We start from the raw sequence: 25868 nt of genomic DNA, 5'->3' as shown, positions 1-25868 counted from the left end.
TGGTAAACAGCAATTTTTGTCCCTTTTTTCAGCAAGTACACAAGAAAACAAGCATAGTTTTATTGAGGCAATCTGTCACTGCCTGACTTTCACCTTCACAGTGATTCGGCTTTGATTCATATGGCTTTGTAATCAAGAGCATCTGTTATCTTGGGTCCTGACAATGAAATAAGCTATTTCCTTGTAGATCTTCCTAAAGGTCACTGCTGATGGGAATGCAACCAACAGGAAATGTATACAAGGTAAAAAAAAAAATACAAAAAGGACAAAGTTTTTGTTGCACTTTCCTTTCACTTCTTTTTCTCATCCTTTTGTTGTGTGACTGAATACATAGTTGACTGTCTTGTAGCTGTCTGTTCTTCGTCTAACCCCTCATCATGTGAATCATATCCTTTGTATCCCATTCTCTGACACTCTCAGAGAAGAAATCATTGCAACAGATCTCTCGCACTAGTCTCTGTGGATTCAACAGAGTGGCAGTTGATATGGAACCAGCAAAAGGTGACATTAGCTTTCAGCTTACAGCTCTGGACAAATGCTGCTGTTGGGGGAAAAACATATCAGTTTCTGTAATTTAAGAGGCTTTATAGTCTGTTATGTGTTGTAAGATGGCACCTGTTCAACCTTGAAAAAAAGAACATGTGATGTTGAACTGAGAAATAGTAAGATGTTTTGAGAAATGCCCTTGCTCGACTGAAAACAGTCTTTCTGCTAAGATTAACAGCTAGCTTGGCTTTGTCCAAAGGGAACAAAACCTGCCTCCAACACTTATAAAGTGCACTAATTTACACATGATATCTAGCCTCAGGATGAGAACAAATCTCCAGGGAGTTGCTGTTCCTGACCAAGAAAATGGTCTGGCACAGAAAAACCCACATAAACTTTCAGAGCTGCTGATAGGTGTTTTCATACATTTTGTGGTTACCTTTGGCAAGAGCCAGGCTAGCTGTTTTCTTCTATTTCTGGTCATAGATCTAAGCTAAGCTAGCCGGCTGCTGGCAGTGACCACATATTTACCTTATGGAAACAAAGTGCTGTCAAGCCTCCCATCTAAGCGCATTTCCCCAAATGTCAAACTATTTTTTAAAATATTCCTTAAAGATGCAATATGTAAGAATTTTAGTTTCAAACACAACTGTACTGTATTTTCTTGTCAAACTGGCCTCCGTCAGAGGCTATGTTCAGTCCTGGTGCTGCTGTGTTCAGCAGGAGGCTGCTGAGCCCAGTTCCGTTGCCTGTTAGCCAGTATCATGTTCTGGTGCCCATTCTGGAACCACCCCTGCCTACATTCGCCAACACTCCTCTGGTGCTCCGAGCTCCCAGTCCTGACTGAGCCAGCTGACGACTGCTAGCTGCAAGGCTAACTAGCTAATGGCAGCTACAGTCACTGGTTATTCCGGTGAAATTTTGCCCCTTATTCGTTTGGGATATGAATTTGTGAGGTGGCCAGCTCTTACATATTGCAACTTTAATCTAGCCCTTAAAAGGTATATTGGCAAAAGTGTTTTCCCAACAACAGTGTAATGCAGATGGCCTGTGGCACGTGTTCAATCTGGAGATTTCACTGGCACACTGCACATGTTCTGATGCTAAATTACATCCCTAAGGCTAGTAGAGTGCTGCTGGTATATGCTTTTTGATCACTCTTCACAGAAGACTAAACATGCTTGGCTTGCTGGCGGGCCTCTTAATCTAGTATTTACACTGAAATGCTAGTGCAAGTCACACTGTGAGTGTTTGACTGGAGCTCTATATTCCAGAGGCAGATGGAGCTTTGCACACCAATGGCCAGGGCCCGTGTGATGTCCCAGAAGGCAGTGCTGGCAGGGGTTCCTACCAGGTCAGAGGCCTGTGTCTGACCATCAAACAGTTCTTCGCTCTGTTGATCAAGAGGCTGCATCACGCGACACGCTCCTATAAAGACTTCTTCGCCCAGGTAACGATCAATCAAACCGTAATCCACTGCAGCACTGTCAGTTATCATACTAACATTTTATGTTTTAAGTGTTGCCATATGCTTAGCTGTAGAAGATCTGAAAGAATTTGAAAAACCAGGTTGACTACAGTGAATCAGAAGAGGTACCCACCTGGGCCTTGATGCTTATATGAGACATACATATTTTGTCGGGTCTTTTAGTCTCAATTATGTCTCTGTCTTTGGTAGATTGTGCTGCCAGCCAGTTTTGTTTTCCTGGCACTGACATTCACTCTGATCGTTCCACCTTTCGGAGAGTATCCAAGTTTGACTCTCAGTCCCTGGATGTATGGGAGACAATACACCTTCTTCAGGTGGGTGTAATGGACACTATGTCACCTTTCATCATGAGGAGACTTAGGAGACCAGTTTGATGAGATCAGTCAATTACTTCTAATTGGATTCGACTAAAATAGCTAAATGGGCATAATGATGTGTATTTTATTATTTTGTTCATTGCAGTAATGAGCGTCCCATGGATGCTCAGATGAGATACTTTGGTGAGGTGTTGTTGGACAACCCTGGCTTTGGGACTCGCTGCATGGTGGATGAACCACTAGAGTGAGTCGCCTTCACAGATTTAGATCATTTTCTTTCCCTTCCTGACTGTCTTCTGGGCTGTTTTCTTTGACTATATGGGTTTATTTCTCCTACTGGTAGAGATTTCCCATGTAACAACATCACCACAGAGTGGGAGATGCCCCTGGTTAACCCTGCCCTGATAGAAATGCTGGACAGCCCAGAATGGAGCTCCCTCAGACCGTCTCCAGTGTGTCAGTGCAGCACACCCAAGAAACTCACCATGCTTCCTGTATGTCCTGAGGGTGCTGGAGGGCTGCCACCTCCACAGGTAGGTGGTTGGGTTACTGATATTGAAAATGTACAGACAGACACACAAAATCCGACCTCTTATGCATGTCTCCAACACACTCTTATATACTGTATCACTGAGACAACATACATTTGGTGGTCCACTACTGCTTTTGAGAGGCCTTATTTAATATACATTGTGTGATATTGTTTTTATCAGAGGATCCAATCAACAGGAGATGTTCTCATGGACCTAACAGGCAGGAACATCTCTGACTACCTGGTGAAGACATACCCCAGCCTCATCAGAACTAGGTATATGATCCTGAAACTGAGATGAAATGTTTTATTTATCAATTGTCTCTAAATTAACCTAAACTTTTGTGTTTACTCAAGAATTCTAGATACTTTCATAACAATGATGATATAAATTATAGCTGCATAGAAAGAGAAAAACTGATCTGTTACATCAGAAATGTATATAAGATGTGTACAAATGAAAAAATGTTGGTGAAACTGTTCATTTTAGATAAGATATTAAAAGGTTCTGAGCCTATTAGTGATATTTATTTATTTATTTTCTTTTAATTTTGAACTTTTAATCTCTTTCCAGCTTGAAGAGCAAGTATTGGGTGAATGAACAAAGGTAATTAGTATCCAAGTGCTTCATTGTCTGATTATGGTTAAGTCCAAATAAGCCAAGCCCTTATACATTTTGGAATATACTACATGGACAGTTATGTTACATGTATTGGTGCAGTTCTCCCTCTTGAAGTTTTAATGGTTTGGTTAAGTTCCTGGAGTTACAGTAAATGACTGTAGATGTCAGCAGCATTGTTCTCTGTGGTGTCCAGGTATGGAGGTATATCAGTGGGAGGACAGCTTCCTGTTTTAGATGTACAGCCAAAGACCATCCAGGATGTAGCCACACAGCTGGGACGGCTACTCAACGTTACTGGGGTATGGGCTTTAAAACTCATCATTATGTGTTTGTTTATGTTTGTGTGTGTTCATTACTTTGCTCTTGAGTGATTTATTATTTTTCTAATGGGCTTTGAAATTTCCGTTGCAGGGTAAACACTCGAAACAAACGCTGAAGGACATAGGGACGTTCCTCAGGTATATGGAGACTCAAAATAATGTTAAGGTCAGTTTCATAAAGCCTCACATTCATCACTGTGATCAACTTGCGTCATTGTATAACACAGTCATACTTTTGTTACAAACCAAGTAAATGCTGTTGTACATGGATGACATGTCTGTATTATTATCGATATAAAGCATCAATACTCGTTCACTCTCTTTCACAGGTATGGTACAACAATAAGGGCTGGCATGCAATGGTTTCTTTCATGAATGTTGCCAACAACGCCATCCTCCGTGCAAACCTGCCCAAAGGAGCTAACCTGGCTGAATATGGAATCACTGCCATCAATCATCCGGTGAATCTCACCAAAGAACAGCTGTCTGAGATCACTGTGTGAGTGACCTTTTTCTAGGTGTTTGCAAGAAAAAGAAGTAGAATTAGGCTGTGATACTTGTGTAATACCCGTTCTCTATCGTAACATTTACTCCTGATATTTTAGCTGACAGTTTCCCTCTGTCCTTTCCCCAGCCTGACCACCTCGGTGGATGCAGTGGTGGCCATCTGTGTGATCTTTGCCATGTCCTTCGTTCCAGCCAGCTTTGTCCTCTATTTGATCCAGGAGAGGGTTACCCAGGCTAAACACCTGCAGTTTGTCAGTGGTGTCAGTCCATTGGTCTACTGGATAGCCAACTTTCTCTGGGACATGGTACAGTGACCTTGTTACCTTATGAGATGTGTACCAAAGCCTTGAAAATGTTAATGTTGTAAAAGAACAACCAGGGCAAAGATGTGTCAGTAGGTTTTCTTCTCTGTGCTCATGAAGTATTTTTAGACAATAGCATCTACTGTGTCTGTGTTGTTCCTCCAGGTGAATTACTCCATCAGTGCAGCCATGGTGGTGGAAATCTTCATCTTTTTTGATAAGAAGTGCTACACCTCACCAACTAATCTCCAACCACTTATCGCCCTGCTTATGCTTTATGGGTAGGTGCTTGTCTTTTTGAAGCTCTAATTGTATTTGTCTCTTTAAATTAGAACCCTGCTACAGTATAAACCTGACTGCTTGAAAATGCTTGTTTTTACTTTTGACACTGCCAATAACTTGAATTTTGTGCTAGTATTGTGTCCTGTAGTAAACCAACACAATTAAAGGTCCAGTGTGTAAGACTTAGGATGATCTATTGACAGAAATTAAATATAATATTCATAGTTATGTTTTCATTAGTGTATTGTTTTCATTGCCTTAGAATGAGCCTTTTGTATCTACAGAGGAAACAGGACCTCTTTCACAGAGTCCGCCATGTTGCACCGCTACAGTAGCCAAGAGCGGACAAACCAAACACTGGCTCTAGAGGGAGCCTTTCACATTCTTATGTTCCCCGAAGGCCACTGTAGGTTATTTTACATCCTTAGAAGGGTGTCGAGTGGAGGTGTGTTCAGTTGGTTGCAATCTGCGTAATTGGTTTTGTCTGTCAAATGTTGACACAAAAACAGAAACATTTTCTCTATCAAAAAGAAAATTTAAATCCTAATACTTGAACTGATTCCACAATAACTGGCAGATTTTTAACAATTGGAGGATACAGGAATTATAATGCTGTTTTTCATTCTGTGACCACAATGATCAATTATCATCACTTAACTTCTTGCACACATTGGTAGATTTTCAAGTGCCTCCTGTGGCAGATCATTTTCATCATCTAGCCTACATGTGAGCTGTCACCACCAGATCATTGTTGTGCTCCTGTGGGTCAAATTTACTCTGCAGCTCATGCTTTCTAATAACACACCCAGCTGAGTGCCTGTCACAGTCAAAATATCCACAGTCTAATCAGTGTAACGGATAGCTTTTCACAGTGTACATGCAAACTCAACAATTTATGCACATCCATACAGTATATTACAACTGCTGTATTTAATGCTTTTACAAACTTAATACTTTTCATCTTTTACATTTTGTTCACTGTCAGCAGTTTAATACTCGATGTCAGATGTAGTGTAGAGATGGGGCTGCATATCTTCAAGATATAATTAAGATAGGGATGATTTACTGATGTTAACATTTTGCACCTTTGATAGTCTATAAAATATAAATGTATTTTACAAAGAACTGGAGATTAATGCCTTATATAAAATTAGACCCGCTTCCACGTTATCCACGTTACCACTTTATCAATAAGTTGGATTTAAAAATCTGATTAGCAGGCAGAGCCCACAACTGGTTTGCATAATAGTACATCATTCGTGTCTGGCATTAGATTGCCACAATAATGGCACCTAAGTGATGCTGTTTTTTCTCTCTCTCTTTCTCTTGTAGGTGGTCTGTGACACCCATGATGTACCCCATGTCCTTTATATTCAGTGTCCCCAGCACAGCCTACGTCTCTTTATCATGTATCAACCTCTTCATCGGCATCAACAGCAGTGCCATCACCTTCATCCTAGACCTTTTTGAGGGCACCACGGTAAGCCCACAGGGATTGGTGTCTGTAAATTTCATCTACCATGCGTCTTCTGTATCGCACTTATTTTTGTGTGTTGGATTTCTGTTTAGGCTCTGTATAAGCTCAACCAGCTGTTAAAGACTGTGTTGCTCATCTTCCCCCATTACTGCCTGGGCCGAGGCCTCATAGACATGGCCATGAACCAGGCAGTGACTGACATCTACGCTCGATTTGGTAATACAAGACACACGCATACGTACATACATGCAAGACATATGCATATTCCTCACAGTCCCAGAGAGCAAATACTTGTAGCAACAAAAACCTCTAACTGTGAGCGGCAATGAACAGTATAAGAAAAATAGTGTGTTTTTTGGGGGCGGCTGTAGCTCAGTTGGTAGAGCAGGTGACCAGCCACCAGAAGGTTGCTGGTTCAAACCCGGGCTCCCCTGGGCGGAACTGAGCTACATGCCGAAGCATCCTTGAGCAAGATGCTGAACCCCTACACTGCTCCTGATGTGCAGTTGGCACCTTGCAAGATGCAAGGCAGCCTCTGCCATCAGAGGGCCCTGGATGAACTGGCGTCTCATTCAGCATTTCGCCCTGTGAGCTGGATTTGGCCCCAGTAGCCCCGCAACCCCCCGAAAGGGGGGATAAAAGCGGCAACACCCCGTGACCCTAATAGGGAAAAAGCGGAAAGAAAATGAGATGAGGTGTGTTTTTTGAACATTAAAGCAAGTAAACATATTATAATTGACACCCAACATAAAAATGGGAACCTAAAAGAATATGCATAATATAGGAGTTTTAAAAAGTGTAAAAACATGACTGACAGTTGTGTAACATTCATGTTTGTTCTCAGGTGAGGACTACACTCCAGACCCCTACAGCTGGGACTTTATTGGGAAGAATCTATTCTGCATGGCTGTTGAGGGTTTCGTCTATTTCATTCTCAACATTCTCTTCCAGTATCGCTTCTTCCTAAATCACTGGTAAGTGCAGTAGAGTTTGTATTTCAAAACCATCTTTGCCAGATGTACTTCAGTGATTGCTCTTTCAAAATTACAATGTGTGTAATAAAATGCAGGGGTGCTGTAACACAACCGAAAATGTGCTGTGACTAGGAGCTGATTTGATGAGCAGTTCATTTTTCATTGGCAGGAAACCAGATTGCCCAAAGCCTCCGATTTTGGATGAAGATCTCGATGTGGCAGAGGAAAGAGAACGAATCTATAGGAGTGAACAAACAAAGGACATTTTACGTGTACAAGACCTGTCCAAGGTGAGACATTTTTTTTTTCTCAAGCTATGATCAATCCTGGATAATTTTTGTACTCATTTTGTCTCATCTTGCCTTGCCAGACGTACAAAGGAACAATCATCCCTGCAGTGGACCGAATCTGTGTTGGAGTATCACCAGGAGAGGTTTGTGTGATGCACTTCACTCCACAGAGGAAACATTCTGGTCACTGTTCATCTCTCATGTTTTATCTCCTGATCCTTTGCAGTGCTTTGGTCTCCTGGGGGTAAATGGAGCAGGGAAGACCACAACGTTTAAGATGTTGACAGGAGACATTGACGTTACATCAGGAGAGGCCTCAGTCGCTGGTCATTGGTTTGTAATATATTGTTTTTTACAGGCAGTAACCAATATGGAATTTTATCTGGCTTTTGATCAGAAAGTGTTTTTCCCCTAAATCTTCAGTGTTTTGACCAACATCCTGGATGTCCACCAAAACATGGGATACTGCCCACAGTTTGATGCCATAGATGAACTGCTGACAGGAAGAGAACATTTACACCTCTATGCCCGCCTCCGAGGAGTTCCAGAGGCTGAGATAAGCAGGGTGAGATGCAGCCTTAGCCAAGAAATAGATAATTTTAAAGAGGTTTAGCAACACTGTAAAATGATTTAAGATAAGTATATCATTAACCCCTTTCACACTGGACAAAAAACCCACTGACACCCACCAAATCTGGCTTCTGTCTTCAGTGGGGACGGGCACTAATGGCAATTATTCAGGGATCGAATGACTCTGCAGTGTTCATGGGTGTTTATTGGCTCCAGCTCTGATCAGCTTTTCCAGCGCAATTTCATGACGCGTGTTGATGTTAAGGGCATTGCCGCATAACTAGTTTTCCATCCATCTCTGTTCAAGCAGCGTACTAACGTTATTCAGTCACTGTTCAGTTTGAAAGAGTGACTGAAATAAAAGATATGTAATAGTAACCAGCATAACTTTGTCAGCGGCTTCCATGCTACTTCCTACTATTCCCTATTTTGTGACGTCAAACGTGAAAAAACAGGGAAAAAAACAGAGAGGCGAAATGGCACTATATTGTGTATATAATGTACAAATCTAAAATTATCGCAATCCCCAAGTCTAACTTATTAACCCCCATTCCCCTTCTTTTAGAAGTTACAGTAAAAATCATGAAGATTAATGAAAAAGGTGATTTAAAAAAAAAAAAAATTACCAAATGCAAGCTTGTTAGAACAGAGAAAACAGAGATATCAGCATATCAGCAAGAAAATGAAATGGAGAAGTTGACCATAAGTGGTCATCATGTAATACTATCATTCAACGAAGTTCAGACCCTATGTATTTTGAATCTACATTGTGTACTATAGTCATTTGGATCCATTCTGTGTCAGGATACAGCTTTACTTTACTGAAGTTTGACTGAATTGTAGCCTGAGACACTTTTCGATCTTGTGCTCAGGTTGCAGAGTGGGCCATCCGGAAATTGGGTCTCTCAGAGGACGCAGGCCGAAGTGCAGGGACCTACAGTGGAGGCAACAGGAGGAAACTCTCCACAGCCATTGCCATGATAGGCTGCCCTGCGCTGGTGCTGCTGGTGAGGCCAACACTAATGACAGTGCTTGGTTGTAGGTTGTAGTTGTGGTTATATGAGCATGGTTTGGTGTTTCTGTGTGTATGTTAATGTATAACTATTACTGTACATTAGGACGAGCCAACTACAGGCATGGACCCTCTCTCCAGACGCTTCCTGTGGAACTCCATCATGAGTGTTATTCAGGACAGACGAGCTGTGGTCCTCACCTCACACAGGTGAACTACATGCTGTGGGTGTTTGACTGTGTGTCTACCTTCGTGCATTTTTATTTGCACAGATTTTGATTCTTTCTTTCTTTACAGTATGGAGGAATGTGAGGCGCTGTGTACCCGCTTAGCAATTATGGTTAACGGATCATTTAAGTGTTTGGGAACCATTCAGCATCTCAAATACAAGTTAGTCATTTTACTTCATCTCCATGTGTCAAAATTATATTAAATTCATGTAAAAATATATACAAAATCCAATTAAATTTCTGCTCAGTTGCTCATCGTCCAACAATGTGAACACAGGTTTGGTGATGGCTACGTGGTGACCATGAAGATCAGGGCAGCTAAGCCCGGTTGTGCCCCTGACTTGAACCCTGCTGAAGCGTTCATGGAGAGCACCTTCCCAGGCTGCATCCAGAGAGAGAAACACTACAACACTCTGCAGTACAAGATATCCTCCTCCTCGTTGGCTAGGATCTTTCAAATGGTCCTAGCTAACAAAGACAAGCTCAACATAGAAGACTACTCAGTGTCACAGACCACTCTTGATCAGGTAAATGAGCATAACAAAACACAACATCATGTATAACGAAAAGGGAATTGAGTATTGAAAGCCAATAAATTAGTGAAATCGTGAATAAGTCATGAACTTTTTATTTTTAGCCATGCTCATCCTCTAGGGATGAAAGCATTCATTGAACTTACAGATTCAATTGTAATCACTTTGACAGCCCCCTCACTTTAACATTTTTTAGATTGTCAAACCCACACTGTTTGTGACCAAAACTGATGACATTCCCATCAGCTTCTGTTGTACCTTATGTTCAGCGTTAATTAGCACATATTAGCATGCTAACACACTAAACCAATATGGTAAACCTTATAAACATTATACCTGCTAACATCTGTATGTTAGTAAGTAGTAAGAAACACCTTCTATGACAAAATTAGCTTTGGGAATCATGTATTTGAAGTTTACTTTTAATTCATAATTTGCTTCATGTCACATCTGTTAATATGAAAGGGGAGGGTTCTGTGACTTATACTGCAACCAGCCACCAGAGGGTGATCACATGTTTCGGCTTCACTTTTGGGCAGCTGTCTGGTTTATCTTTATATTCAGTCAATGTTCCAACAAATCATGCTACATTCCTTTCCATTCTCTAGTGTCTTGCAATGACACTATGCAATCACTTTTTTCAAGGTCAGAGCAGCCGTTTTGGTTCAGAGGAAAACATGTCGATCCTAATGTTTCTGTGTCCCTGTAGGTTTTTGTGAATTTCGCCAAGCAACAGTCAAGAGAGGATGACGCTATTGTGTTGCATCCAAAAGCTGCCGGGGCACAGCGATATATTGACACCACATCCATCAGGTCTTTGGGGAAGTGAACTCAGCTCAATGGGCTCAACTGAAAGGTGGACTTTCAATTACCAGGGCCAATGTGTTGAAAGAAAGTGGTCTATCAATGTGTGTGTACTTCGGAGGACTGAAAGCTAGTTGGCAGAACCCGAATCTCATTCTCACATGAGACAATCTGCAGAAGATTCTATATAGTTCCATCATGAAATCCTGCCCCTAGCCTGGTAGAGACAAACAACTGGTGTACGATCAGTTTTGGGATACTAAAATCACAGAAGATAAACTGGTTTTCTCTCCCAGATTTGTGCAAAAGAAGTCTTTTGCATTTCTTGTCGATCCATTTTGTGGTGTTAGGCCTAGATATTCCGTCTGTGAATGAGGCAGCCATATACGGGACGTGACATATGTCACATTTGACTGATGATTTGACATGTAATACTACACATGCTCTACTTTGCTTCCACAGTAAACAGGGTTAGCGGGCTTTGAATTTGGAAAGTGTGGAGCATTTCTGTGCCTGCTATATGTTCCACGTTCTGCTCACCTTGTAGGCCTTGCAAAACTAAATGGAGCAGAGCTTTAGATTTATGACAAGGACCATGAGTTTGATTGATGATACATCAAAAAAAGTTCAATATCGGGTTGCAATGGGAGCTTGAGTCAAACTGTGAAGAATGCATTGGTCCATATTTTTTGCTTCAGATGCCAAGCAAGATCTGTTTATGCCTTCTTTAGATATGTGAAATAAGCACTCAGAGAAGCATGGTCCTAGCACTTTATTGATGCAGCTTTAATTGAAGCATCACAATTTTAAGCAATCTGCTAAAAAAAAAAAAAAAATCTGCTAGTGCAATACAGCTAATCGTTTTTACAAAATCCTCCTGCTGCTATGAAAGTCATTTTGATGTCATATGTTATTTTTATGCCACCAATGTCTTGTGAATGAATGCTTTATCATATACATGAGTGCGACTTTGGTAAACTGTCTGCGTTCTACCAGCATTTGGTGTCATTAGCGGAATTTGACACAATGACACAAAAGCAATGTTTCTGAAAAGACCATCAAGTCAAATAAAGTTACATTTTCCATAAAATGTTGGCCTTTTTTCTTTTTTTTTTACACTAGAATTGCTTTAGACTTTTCACATTCATAGAAAACAGTTTAACAAAACCTGAGATTAGACAGCAAGAGCTAGAGAACCACAGCAGTTATCACCGACAACCTGCTAAGCTCCCCACACATTAATACCAGAAGTTACACCTCTACAGTACAGTTCAATTTCTCTGAAGAAAATAATCTGATATATATAGTGGAGAAGCTTAATATTAGCATAATTAAATGTCTGCTTTATCAGCATTCCTGCTTTAGTCTGTTAGTTTGTTTCCCGCAGGCACTTCAAAATGAGCTGTTTTATTTCTTTTACTTTAGAAGTGCTGAAAACATTCATCACCGAAAAGAAATAAAAAACAATGCTAAATCAAACTACTAGGAAGAAACTGAAACCTGTTGTTGAAACACTTAAAATGTTCCAGGCAATTTTTAAAAGGCCCCAGTGTATTGCCATAATATTATTGCTCTCATTCCCACTCCTTTCACTTCTTTCAGTGATATAAAAAACTTGCATAGTGCTGGACAGCAAACATCTTTGTCTAGTGAGAAACACTTTTGAGGAGTAAATATACATCCCCTTATTAGCTACAATAGTTCATGTTTTTGATCACAATCAGAGAATCAAGGGGATAATGGCCATCCGGAGGCTGGGGTAGTCCTTGAACTCCCTGATGTAGGCTCTGTGCTTCCCTTTGGCCCAGATGGACATCTGAATGAACCCCAATAATGTGTACAACGCCACTGGAATACAAAATATTCAGTTAATAGAACATACACATTTCGGTGCAACTATTGTTACTGGTGCAGTAAGTGGATTTATGAAAAAAAAACCCAAAACAAAGTACTGTACATACCTGGCAGACACTGGGTCATTATGGAAAAGCTCACCCAAGCTCCTACCTACAGTATGTGTCAAACATAGAGGCATAGATAGGTAAATATACGAGTATGGGTGATATTAATTGCCATAATAAATTACTCTAAGTGCTTTCTATTACCTCATAAGTGTAATTTGGACAGGATACAAAGAAAAATAGCCATGTGAAGGGGTTCTTATTTGGCACTGGAAACCTTCTGGCCCTGGATCCTGAGAAATAAATAAAAAGATCAAATAACATTTAACTTTAAGTGGCTCTCTTAATGATGAATAATCAAATCGAGACAACTGAAGGGTTTCAGGCAGTGTTAGATGGTTTTTGTTTATGATGTCACATTATATCTAAATTGATGGTTTGTACAATGTCCTCAAAATTGGGTGTAGACCTATTCCTCCTTCAAGTACAACTTACCATCACCTCTGAGATTATTCAGAGTCAAGTGAATGGAGAAGTTGCCAAGTTCACACATCTGGAGGAGTAATAAGAGTTTCACAGCTTACTATCAAACAGACAATACATTCACACAGAATGTATGTTAGATCTGAGTGAACACTAGTATACATACCACAAACATGACTAATGCATAGTTAACTTGTATTTCTCCATATGCTGTGAAGAGAGATATGCTGGTGTTGATTAGCTGCACGGAAGACAAAAAACAGCATTGTGTGTGTGTGTGTGTGTGTGTGTGTGTGTGTGTGTGTGTGTACATGGGCTGACTCACATGGAGGTGTATAAAGAGGGTGGTTGATATAGTATGCCAACCAAGCTGAGAAACCCCAGTAATAGGCACAATTCTGAGAGGAAAGAAAACAGAATGTATGAATGTAAAAATTATTTTCTTTTTTTTATCATTGCATGATACAGCATAGTAATCAATATATAAATAAAATGTCTCCCTATATATGATATAAAACATTTAAATAAGAAAAAAAACTTGTCAAACACTGAGCTGTTTCTCTATTTCATTACTCTTATGTGTTGAAAGCTCAAAGGTAAAATGAGTGGGACATAGGCTACATCACTGTAGATTTCCGTGGTATGAAAATGATCTTTCTATGAATGGTTATTGTCTCACAATGTTACAGCATGTCCTTTCTGCATGTAACTAAAGTAAAAAACAAAAGCTCGATTTCTGTGTTTCCTATTGGAGTGTCCTAACTGGCTGAGAGCGATGCAGTGCAAACGCCCTGTTTCTATGTTCATTCCTGTTGCTTGTGTTATTTATCCAATAACAATTCCTCCCATGATACTCCCATTAGTTGTACACTAACACCATACAAACAATAACACTTCACTTCAGCCTGGTGGAATAGCAGGAAATGAGGGGGGGTTGGGATGGCCATTGATTGACTCCATGGCTATGGCCTTGGCATTATGTACATTTAATGAACATTAAACAAAACAATTAAGATGTAAATTTATTTCTAACTTTGATTCAATTTCTATTTTTGCACTACACACTATAGAAGACCTGTAAGACACTAGCTCAATTGTGAGCAGCATTCTGTAGCAGAGGAAGTCCTTAGGCTAAAATCAGTACCACAACAGCTGGTATGGGAGAGGGAAAAGGAGGCCACCCATTGTAGAGGAGGTGAGCACATTATCAGAGGCTCATCTTTTCAAGGGTAGCAGGGATGTCCTCACCCTGACTATTGTCCTGAGAGGCATGGTCCCATGGGAGAAACGATGCACGAAGATAGTCTCTATCAACCTCTTCATATAATGGAAGGAATGACAGGCACAGGCTAGTCTGAGAGACAGAGGGACAAGGTCAGAAGTACTAATATGTACAGTTAACTGCTTACATCCTTGTCATCGTATGCAACTTCATCACACTATTCTTGCAGCAGGTTTAGAATTTCAGATGAGAAAATGTTACATTTAAATGATCACTGTGCCAAAATGGGTCACTGCAGCAACAAAACTTTTTTGGATTCAGCAAAAGAAGTGCAATGGACTGTAAATAATAGAAGACTAATATAAACATACACAACAAGCTGCAAAACAAAATCAAGAAGGATTGTTTAAACGACACAGGACTTAATATTAAAAATTCATACAGATTTGAATACAAACAAAAACAGATAACAATGATGAAAATCCCACTTTGCAGGGTGTGGAAAGTTCCTTCAGGTACTAGCTACAATAAAATGACAATGGATCAATGAACAGATCAACGTGAATAAAAGAGCGTCTGAGCCATCCTGTCATAGTGCAATAAAATAGTGACTTCTTTCAAAACAACAGTTATATTGGGCCTTAATCATGTCAGAAAAGATGGTACCCCGACATCAGATGATGCAGTTCAGAGTCTGATGTAATTTTACAGAGACTGACTTTTACTACATTGTAGATGTAATTCCATATGTAGTGAAGCATTAAATAGGCAGAATACAAAGTAAATGACAAGCAATAAATACATAATAATTATTAAAGGTCCTATTTGTTAGAAAAGTAACTTTTTGAGTCACCATAAGCTAAGTGGGTTAAGTAATAATATTAGTGTTAGTAGTATATACTTGATAAAGTGGCTAACCTAGATCCTTATGAATGAATGATGCCGCATATCAATCGCTCTAAGAAAGAAGATTAGTGTCCTGTTACCATGAAAAACGCTGGTTCCAGTTAAGTGACAGGACGTGCCAGAAGTCGCACTAATACTTCGCCCATGGTATCATGGGGGCTAGAAATAAGGTGGATATCTTGACAAGAAAGTAAAGATGCATCATCAAATCATACAACAATAGTTTAAATTTCTTTATTCCACTTACATGACAACAGGATGGGGACTGGAGGTAAAGGCATATCTGTGTGAGTAAATGTACGGGACTCGAAAATAGAAGAGGAGGTAGGTGAGAAGGGGCCCAATGCACTCTGCCAGAAACACCTGGAGGCAAAATCACTTTATAAATCACTTTATACCAGGGTTGCACAAAGTGGGGCCTGCAGGACACAGGTGGCCGACCATATTGTCAATCAATCAATCAATCAATCAATCAATCAATCAATCAAGCAATCAAGCAATCAAGCAAGCGATCAATTCTTACCATAGTCCAACCTAACTGTGGGCCAAGATCTCTGAAGTACATGGTGGCAGTGGTCCCAACCGGTAGACTCTGTAAGATTTCATCATCTCTAAGTGATTTTTCCTCTGAAAAAGAAGAAAAAAGTAAGCACACAAATTAAACTTCATCTGAAATGGAAGCGTAAAAAGTCTTACATACAGTGAAAAACATTGGCTCTGGGTTATCAACCTTTCCAGAGTTGAGAAATGACCACATTGACAGAATTTGCAATCACAGTCATGCAGATATTAGTTATGAGTATGTAAATGTAAGCAGTCGTGTGCAAAGCATTGTGGCTTAAACTGATGTTTCAGAGTGTTTTTAATGAAGGTCTGATCAGTGTTCAGCACACGTTCTCTCTACCTGAAGGCTCATGGGGGCACAGCCACAGATAATATGCTCTACTAATTGGATGACATTTTTAGAATATCCTCAGGGGGAAGTGGCCCACATAGCTTTTAACCAAAGTCTCTACTCTGCTTTTTAGTAACAAGATAGCCTTCAACAAAAGGTCTCCAACATCATACCTCATGGTAGGTTTTTCTTTTTTGTGTTTCATGTGTTGTATTTGTCTTTTCTGTTATAATTTAAGCTAAAAATGAATAGATGGGATAGGATAGGATGCACATGAAGCAGTGTGCCTTTTATTGTGAAAACAAAGGAAGAACAGTCGATGCGATGGGGACTTTTTATGCTTTCATTCACCTCCAGATTGAAGGCCATTGCAAATGTTATTGATTATTCTGTGTCACACCTATAATATAGAATATTATATAAAATCTTCCCCTCTTTAAATGTCGTTCCTAAACTATGTCCTTCACATTGTGGACATGAACTCTATGTCTGAAAAGTCAAACCACAAATCGCACCAATGACAGATGACAGAACAGCCTGAAGGAACAAATATATTTCTCAATAAATTACAGGTAAAATGTGGAAAACCTTTTACAGAGTGAGCTCTTTATAAAGAACACATGCTATGTCTAACTGCCCTCTGCTAATTTGTAATCTTAACAACGTTATGTGCGTTCTTCTGTCAGGTTACCTGTGTAATGACGATAGAGCTGCATAAATAATGTTCCGTGATACACATGACATTTACAGCTGTATTTTGCAGGAAAAAAAGACTATAGAATATATACACCATATATGGGAATCGTGATGCTAACCTCTAATCTCAACTGAGAAGATAAGTAAAATCCTACAGACAAAACACAAGCTATCCTCTGACTAGTTGCAAGAGCACTCATTCCATTCTATCCCTACTCCTCGTTTTCAAGCACCGCCTTGCCCTTCAGAACAAGGTTACAAGGTTTAGTGGCTGAAATCTCCACTAATGAAATTGGACAACCCTTCTAGACCCTCATACGTCATGTTTTTGTCGATGGCATTTATATAAACAGATGCGACCGGACATCTCCAGTATGCTCTCTTCAGCTATGGTGATTTCTCTGGCACTACTGTGACAATCCTGATGTTATCACAATGCAATTTGCCATTTATGTGGTGGAAATAGTAAAGCATGGATGGTTTGTTGACATTATCAATCAAGTCATTAAATAAAAAAGAATATTGCATCATTACGTCAGCGGTGCTTTTTACATTAACATAACATAACATAACAACCCATGCACCAACCCTGCCAGTCTGCAGTGGGGCAGCAGTAACTCAGGAGGTAGAGCGGGTCGTCTAGTAATTGAAAGGTCGGTTTGAATCCCTGGCTACCCAAGCTGCATGTTGAAGTATCCTTGAGCAAGATACTGAACCCCAAATCGCTCATGGTGAGCAGTTGGCGCCTTGCATGGCAGCCTCTGCCATCAGTGTATGAATGTGTGTGTGAATGGGTGAATGTGGCAAGTGTTGTAAAGCGCTTTGTCTGTAGACTGGAAAAGTGCTATAGAAACACAAGTCCATTTACTGATATGAGGGGAGCGGTACCGAGTGCAGCAACAACTTTGTCATGTGCAAGTCAGCAACAATTTAATAGTAGCTAGTTAGCAACTGAGACATCAGCAAACTAGCAATGATTGTTTTATGCTTGTTATTAAGAAAAGGACCATCATACATTGAGACCTGCATTTGGAGGACCATGTAGCCCCGACATCTCGTACCACCAGAATTGGGGATACGCTACCCCTGGACGTGAACACTCTTAAGGGGTTGTGGGGCTAAATGGTAGGAGGAAGGGGTGTACTATGATTGGGCCTGGGTGACTGGATAGTCACTGCTGTTCATAGTTTACTGACATTGCTACACAGTATTTTTGGCTAATGAAATCAAAATTTTAAACAGTATTAAACTGTTAATAGTTGCCATCCAAGGCAATTTGGAACTACATTGCCTACTGTAGCTTTAAAGTTGTTAAAGAGACACTAATACACACACATACTGTACTTAAAATAATCACAACATGGCTACTTACTGGGATCAAGCTTCAGGGCCTGTCTTGCTGGATACCAGTGAGGATCTGAGAGGATCAAACACACACACAACACACACACACACACACACACACACACACACACACACACACACACACACACACACACACACACACACACACACACACACACAGAGGGTTGTGCAGAGCTGGCCTTGCACACACACAGATTCTGGCCTTAGGCCCAATAATAATTGATCACAATGGAATAATGTTGAGCTCTGTTGCTCTGATGGATGCTAAAGGCCTCGGGCTTGGCAAACATTTGGTAACATTTCTGACCAGACGCACGCTGATGACAGAACCACTGTGGGCTCAAGAGGAGTAAACAAGAAATTGTTATTAACAGGACAGCTCTCTCTGGGGGCTTTGTGTGATACTGTATGATAATAATTCACTCAAGAGCATAGCAACCTTATTATCGTTTTAATTTACAATAAATCGATATCTTGTACTGCAGAATTTATAACATAATCATTACAGTAAACAACATGAACACTCAGGCCCATCAAACCCATTGGTTGACAGCATATGAACACTCACATGATTTGTGAAAAAGGCTCTTGATGTCTCCTATTGTAGAGTAGGGCTCCACCTGAATGAAATACAAACATGAAGTATGCAACATTTATGTACTGTCAGTAAAGAGACTGACAGTGTTTCTTGTGTTTAATACCCTAAAGCAAAGACATCACAGGCATTAAACACTCATGCAGTGCAGCCAAAAGCTGTTCAACCCACATGAATTTATTTCAAAAGAAATGTGTCTTAAATCATTCAAAATATTGTCTATGTGGTGCGGCAATATAGTGAACTATCATTTACATGGCAATATGTCTGCATACCTTATCTAAAAAACAAAGCTGCTCTTTGGTCTTGGCATCCAGGACCTTCACCTGAAGAAAACAAAATATACCATTTTTTTATACAGCAAAAAGCCCAGGCAGTACTGTAGGTTTCACACACACGCACACAAACACATGCACACATTCAAGAGATTAAAAGACATTTCCATTCATGCCTCAAACTCATTCACTTAATATTCACGTTGTGGTAAATTTGAGGAGGCTCGGCCTCTATGTGCCGCCTCAGCAGCAAAACCACAGGCAGTGAAAGCTGGATCTACTTTCACATCACTCTCAGAATAAGATGTAAAGATCCCGCCTCTCCATTGCCAGAAGGCTGGGAGTACATTGAAAACTATGTATTTATCCCTGTCATAGTTTATATACACTATAATAAAACTACACTTCATATATGTTTTCTTCTTTCTTCTTTTCAAGTGTTTAGTCCTTTATTTTCTTCAATTCAAGATTCATATGTTAGCTCTTTTACACAAAGTCATGATCCTGACACTAATATTAAAATAAAGATCAATCAGTTTGGCCAGTTTAGAACATTCATGGTTTGAACTACTAAATGTTACCCAGTCTATGTGCAGTATAGCTACATACTAGCTGTTCTTTAGACTGTCCTTGGCTGTTACTCATGCAAGCAGTAGGAATTATATAAAATGTGGTCTCAATTTTATGAAACTCAAACTCAAATCAGAGAATAAAATGTAAGGGTAGGCACAGCTGACACTCTTCTCAGTAGCCCTGCTGTCAAGTATTTCCAGTGTCCTGATCAGCCGAGTAATCTCAATCTGGATAACAAGGCTGGGTGAGTCTAGTAGGAAAAAAAGGACTTGTGTTGTCCCGCTGTTCTCTTGCACACATCTTTTTCATCTTAATTAGACCATGTCAGTGGTGATGTACGGCATATGCAAGGAGGATGGTGGGTGGCGGCCCACAATTTGCCCTGAAAGCACTCCATACTGTGCTGCTCAGCAGAGCTGTCCTAGCTAAATTGGTTCCCTTACTGGACAGTGTAATAACCCGCTAATGGATACCTAAAGATTTGCTGAGTGCACAGTCGAGAAAGAGAGAAAGAGAATGGGGGAGAGAGAAAGAGAGAGGGAGAGCTCTAAGCATATACCATTTGCTATTGGCATTGTAAAAAAAACAAGTTTGGGAAGTCATTTCATCTTCTAGTCATTAATTCTTTTTTGATTTGTGTCACTTCACCTTTACGGAATCAATTATATCTTTAAACAAAAAGCTGGAATTTCATTTCTCTTCAAAAAAAAAAAAAGACACTCTCATGAAGTTCTTGTAGCCAGCAAAACCTCCCAATACAGGGAGATTTTTACCCCCCAAAAAACCCTGCTGTACACTTTACAATTCTAGCTATAAAACATGAGTATTTCTTCTTGTTACTCTTTGCAGTGTGTGTTCATGCTTTGCAGGATCTGAGCAGAGAGAGCATGCTGACGTCTCAGCAAAGGGCATCCTGGGAGATGGGTTTGTTTTGCTTTCCATCTGCCAACCTTCCCAACTGCCTTCTAGGGGCACATGTTGATGCATTTGCGCGATCACGAAGAGCATCAAGGGTGTCATTAGGGCTGCGTTGTAAAGCGCTGTGCACTCAGTTGTGCCGTGCCCTTGTAAATCTGATTATCAGACGCCCATGTCCTCTCATGGGAATACAGGGCACTGCTGACAGCACAGGTCATATACAGAACATGTGCGTACGTGCTTGTGAGGGCTTTTGAAGGCTTTGTGTGTGTGAGGGGGATTGAACTTGTACTTGTACATGTTTTTTCTTTTCACCATATATTGTTTAATAATAATGGATACCAACTATGAAAGTATCTTAGCAATAATAGCTCCTCGTAATGTGAAAGCTGATGAGCTGTGCTTGAACCACAGGATCATTACTTCAAACACTGTGCATGGTACTATTGAAGCTGATCAGCTGCATATGGCTGTGCAGCGTATAAGCTACCATTGTCCCGTTTGCTTTCACACTTTACAAACTGGACAGAATTTCTCTTTAACCAAGAAATGTAATGAAACTAAGCCCTCATCTGACGCTTTGCATGCTGAAAATCCACAAGCATCTGTCTCTGTACACTCAGAAAAGAAAGACTCTTTACCTTGGAGTGTAACTTTCAAACACAACTGAAACTAATACTAACACTTTGAGAGACAAGATGCTATTATGCTCCTAAAGCGGAGGGACCGTCGGCTCTGAGGTTGCTAATGTGCTAATTAGCCAGGCTGAATTTCCTGTGGTTATCTCTAAAAAGCGGTGAAGAAATACAGAGAGCAATTTGAGAGCTTGTTTAAATCTGATTTGGTCGGTCAAAAGTTCTTGCCTGTCCACAAATCTTGAAAAGTGTAGTCCTAGGCTTGAAGCATGCTCGGGCATTCAGCTTTAAGGAAGAGTTCAACCTTTTGGGACATGCATGTATTCACTTTCTTGCCAAGAGAGATAAGAAGATCGATATGACTCTCGTGTCTGTCTATTCAATATGAAGCTATATCCAGCAGCTGGTTAGATTGGACTGAAGAACATGCAGGTACAGCTAGCCTGGCTCTGTCCAAAAGTAAAATTTGCCTACGACAGCAGCATCTCTAATACAGAGAGTTACTGTGCTTGGCCTGAAAATAATCCTACTGGTAGGTTGTTGCATAGATGAAACAAATAAAATACAACATGTAAATCAGTAGAAGTGCTGCAAGGCAGATATTGTTACCTTTGAACAGACCCAGGCTAACTGTCTTTATGCCATGCTAACACTACCTAAGTGGTTGCTGGCTGTAGCATAGGATTTAGCTTACAGACTTGAAAATGTAACTCTGTTTTCTCTTTTAAACACAAGTCTTCTAACTTTTCATACCATCCAAATATTTACTAGTCTGGCTTGCAGCTGTCATCTAACAGTGTAGTGAGAACATGGCAGACATCCCAGAGCATGTTGTAAATTAGCTTGAGTTCATAGGCCTGCTGCACTTACAGTGAATTGCTTGTCTAAGTCTTCATTAGTACTCATCAGTCCTTGTGAGACAAGACTGGAGGCAAGAGAAAACTGATGAAAGGGGCTCCAGTTCAGCTTGTTTACTCTGGCGTAGACTTTTTCAACTCTGATGACACTTTGAACCTCTTCAGTGTTTGGAATGCAGAAAGCAATAATCTTGTTTTTCTAACTTATCATGAGGCTGCTGAGCAGAAGCATTGCCCTAACGTTCAACTGAGATTAATTTGAAAAGCAATGAGTTTTAGCTCCTTCAGTATCCCTTTGTGTATTGTCTTCAATGTCTGATGTCATCCTGTGTTTACAGTACTTCACAATACAAGTACCGTATTTGCAAAAATACGTTTCTGAAGACCAAATTCTGCTTGGCCTCTATTAAATATGGCTCATTTGAGGCCTAGTGAAACTAGGCAATCTAAAACTTTAAATTATCTATCAGAAAGTGGCAATAAAAAGTTTACGATAAATCCAAAGTATTCTGTACATTCAGACTTACCTCAAAGAAGGTAGGCCGACTCATGGCGATGGATTGTTATTACGTCCTCTGTGTACAGGGTGAAAGAACAATGACCTTAAACATCAGTACAAGCAAACACAACACACACACTCATTCCTCACACACATACACAAGTAGTTCCTCTCCTTTCGAGGATAAACTCTGGACTGACCCCTTATTCTTCCCAGCCTCCTTCTCTCTCTCTCTCTCTCTCTCTCTCTCTCTCCCTCCCTCTCTCTCCCTCTCTCTCCCTCTCTCTCGCTCTTCACTGAGAAGATGGTGCTGGGACACAGAATAACTAGAGGCACTCCAGAAACCCTGCACATGCTCTCCCTCCTGCTTTTCTGTCCTGCTGCTTCCTCCTGCTTTCCCCTCTTTGGAGAGAAGCACTTGGCAGAGTCCAACTTGGCTCCAGTAAGCAGATATCCACCTGAGAGTGAGGCAGCTGAACAGCACTGATGCTGGAGAAGACAAAGGATAATAAAATACATGAGATGATACAAAACTTTAAAAACTCTTTAGGAAGTAGGATTTTTTAGGAGCACTGGCCCAAATAAACAAGACCACAAACGGTTGAATGGCAAATGGATTTCATATTTAGATAAACTTGTGGAAATACTAAAAATATCGAACACAGTCATATTATGTACTGCATCCCACCAAATGTCAGCAAAAGACTGCAGCGCTTAGATATGGGTCATTCCAAGTTTCCCTTGGGTCCCTTGGATTAGTGAGGTTTTGAATACACATACAGAGAATCACAAAAGTGCTGAAATTTAGCTCAGAGGACCAAACTTTAAAAAAAAAAAAATCACAACTTAAAAAGTATTTGGATTACAGCTTTAGGATCTTGCAAGGTCTCATGAATTTAATGGAAGTTTCAACATGGATTTTGTCGAGAAAATCTACGACGTGACCTGGGAAAAGATCTGGATTTTGGGTGAGTTGATATGACCCATATGCCAGCAGAAGATGAACCCACTGGGGCTAGACTGAGCTCCAAAATATCCCACACATGAAGAGGTAAAACTACTGAAGGTCAACCTGTACTGCACATGTCTAAAAGTGAAATGTATGGCTTGTTTGAGCTTGAAGTTAAAGTTTCAGTATGTAGTTTGTTTTTCTTTTTAGTTTAGTTTCATTAAGAAGGGACAGTGCAAATTATATAAAATACATGGTAATACATGAGTAAAAATGCCAGGATTAGAAAAAAGGTTTCATCTGTGGTCCCCTGGCCAATGTATTAAAAAGGGCTTCCCATAATACTCTTTCTGTAAAATACAAATTATTTTATTCAATCTTTGTCAAGAATCATACATATAGAAATATAGTATACCAAGAATGGTCCATAAAAGGAAAAAAAAAAAACATAGATATGTATTGATAATAATAAGGGATAAAACTTAAAGAATAAGGGACTTAATTAAATGCTAATTATTGCATGTATGGATCTGATTCATGCCCAATTTCCCCCTCACTTAAGTCCAGAAATTCCAACCGTTTCCTCCATTTCTGCAGTCCTTCCATCGATGTAGTGTCCTATTTTTTCAGAGTCACAACCTTGCAGACCAGAGATTTCCACATCAAAGAAGGAGGATCATCCCTGACCCACTTCACCATGATGGCTTTCCTCACCAGCATTAAAACTGAATCAACCACTTGCGTTCGCAGTATGTTTTTTAATGAAAATCATAAAAATTGTTAACTGTACTGTAAATGACTTTTCAGAGTAAATTAGTCTATGGTGTTAGTAAAAAGGTGTTCTGTAAATTTAATGGTAAACTGACCATTCGTTTAATAATGCTGTCAGGGAAGATCACTAGCATTTTTGTAGTTTGCCCTCAGAGAACTTTGAATAATTGCTGCAAATTTGATTTGATTGATTTTGAATTGATTTTGAATTCATCCTGTAAAGTTTGAGATACATTGTTGTGGACCAAAGTGTCATGAACCCTACAATAGTGTTCTTCAGTGGTCAGTTATTTTCTCTCTCCCACACACATATACTGTATTCTGATAGTTCCTAGTTTATGCTGTCTTTGTATAATATGAGAGCAATGAGATAAAACCTGCTGGTGTTTACATAACTCAGGGTGGACCACATCACACAATTTCTCATTTCTGCAATGTGCCTCTGTGTTGAGTTAATTTCTACTGACATTGCTATTTTTACCTTGAAAGCCAGTATTTATTGATAGATTATGTGGGTCTTTTTAACAAATTTAACAGTACAGCTACTGAACGCTATAGCAGTGAGTGGTTTGTATCCAGCAGCTTATTACACTGGCTTCTTGATGCAATATTTATGCCTTTCTCAGTTTTTCACTTGTGATGAATGAAAGAAGAGGTGAGAACTATAGCCTACAATTGCACTCTGGATGGTAGTATAACTGAAACTGTTCAATATGAACACAAAGCATTCAGGCTTCAGTCTCCTCTGTTTGCATTTTAGTGCATTTAACTAGAGAAATGTACCAGCTCCATTAGCTTAGCACACATCTAGAACTTAAGGTATACCATCTAGGATTTTCCTAAAAAACAATGTTTTTTGTTTTTTTCAACATAGACTGCAAAAATAATCCCTCTCAATCATCCCTTATGACCAACTAGAAGTGTGTGGCTGTGGCTGTATAAGCCCTCTGCCTGTATTTTCTCATTTTATTCCTGTTTTGATATGATTGGGACATTTCTGGGCTCCAACTTTTTGATAGAGATGTATAGCCCCCGGCCAATAACAGTGTAAGGTTAACACAAAAAAAAAACATGGTGAGCAGGTTACATCTCTGCGTACATCTTTCTCCTCTGTTCTCTATCTATTACAGAAGTATAAAGAGCTGCAGGTCTGTGTGTCTGTTTGACCGAGGGTGGGACGAGCTACCGAGAGGCAAAGAGCAAGGATCCGAATGAAGCCTGCATTCACACAAAATCCAGAGGGTTGTACTGAGGTGTTGACATGTTTATTTGTGTTTTAGAAAAGTGATCGCAGTGAAATAAAGAGAAAATAACATTTTATTTCTCTGATTCACTGCTTTGTTCTCATTTACACCACTCCCTCCTTTCATTGACTCTCTGCTAATTTGACCATCCCTGCTTTCTCTGTCCCTCTTTCTATCTCTCCACCATTGAGCCAAGGGGGAGGGGCTAACTTAAATTCTGTGTTAACCAAACGCAATGACAAATCCTTCATAGTTTGCCTTTTAATGCCACTCAAAATATGAATTGTGTAGAGTGGCAAAGTGGGGTTTGTAATATGTAACAAGATGACTGTTACAG

General features: G+C 40.0%; 2 protein-coding genes across 2 annotated transcripts in view; one reads left to right on the top strand and one right to left on the bottom strand.

The window, feature by feature from the left end:
- Window positions 1-11391, top strand: part of abca4a (ATP-binding cassette, sub-family A (ABC1), member 4a) — a gene marked incomplete at its 5' end in the record, with an annotated part of 37763 nt that extends 26372 nt beyond the window's left edge. The window contains 25 exons of the mRNA XM_084340485.1: window positions 188-242; window positions 421-501; window positions 1767-1936; window positions 2165-2289; window positions 2438-2536; window positions 2636-2825; window positions 3006-3100; window positions 3399-3431; window positions 3640-3745; window positions 3858-3932; window positions 4096-4265; window positions 4401-4578; window positions 4741-4856; window positions 6190-6337; window positions 6427-6550; window positions 7179-7308; window positions 7478-7598; window positions 7679-7741; window positions 7825-7931; window positions 8022-8163; window positions 9041-9175; window positions 9287-9390; window positions 9478-9570; window positions 9688-9937; window positions 10653-11391. Of these exons, the coding sequence (XP_084196611.1) occupies window positions 188-242; window positions 421-501; window positions 1767-1936; window positions 2165-2289; window positions 2438-2536; window positions 2636-2825; window positions 3006-3100; window positions 3399-3431; window positions 3640-3745; window positions 3858-3932; window positions 4096-4265; window positions 4401-4578; window positions 4741-4856; window positions 6190-6337; window positions 6427-6550; window positions 7179-7308; window positions 7478-7598; window positions 7679-7741; window positions 7825-7931; window positions 8022-8163; window positions 9041-9175; window positions 9287-9390; window positions 9478-9570; window positions 9688-9937; window positions 10653-10772 (3030 nt within the window). The 3' untranslated portion in view covers window positions 10773-11391. The remainder of the gene's footprint in view (window positions 1-187; window positions 243-420; window positions 502-1766; window positions 1937-2164; window positions 2290-2437; window positions 2537-2635; window positions 2826-3005; window positions 3101-3398; window positions 3432-3639; window positions 3746-3857; window positions 3933-4095; window positions 4266-4400; window positions 4579-4740; window positions 4857-6189; window positions 6338-6426; window positions 6551-7178; window positions 7309-7477; window positions 7599-7678; window positions 7742-7824; window positions 7932-8021; window positions 8164-9040; window positions 9176-9286; window positions 9391-9477; window positions 9571-9687; window positions 9938-10652) is intronic.
- Window positions 11392-11504: 113 nt separating this feature from the next.
- tecrl2a (trans-2,3-enoyl-CoA reductase-like 2a) lies at window positions 11505-22724 on the bottom strand. The gene is made up of 13 exons (XM_084340486.1): window positions 22596-22724; window positions 19086-19136; window positions 18784-18835; window positions 18223-18267; window positions 15783-15886; window positions 15507-15622; window positions 14380-14485; window positions 13457-13529; window positions 13298-13341; window positions 13144-13201; window positions 12853-12941; window positions 12709-12754; window positions 11505-12595 (listed from the first exon to the last, which is right to left on the bottom strand). Exons 1-13 carry the CDS (start codon window positions 22617-22619, stop codon window positions 12468-12470), a joined length of 936 nt encoding a protein of 311 aa, XP_084196612.1. The 5' UTR covers window positions 22620-22724; the 3' UTR covers window positions 11505-12467.
- Window positions 22725-25868: the final 3144 nt, after the last annotated feature.

The sequence above is a fragment of the Pagrus pagrus genome (assembly GCF_965226575.1).
Source record: "Pagrus pagrus genome assembly, chromosome: 20".
Lineage (NCBI taxonomy): Eukaryota > Metazoa > Chordata > Actinopteri > Spariformes > Sparidae > Pagrus > Pagrus pagrus.
The sequence above is the reverse complement of the archived record's forward strand: the minus strand, read 5'-3'. Positions and strand labels throughout refer to the sequence as shown.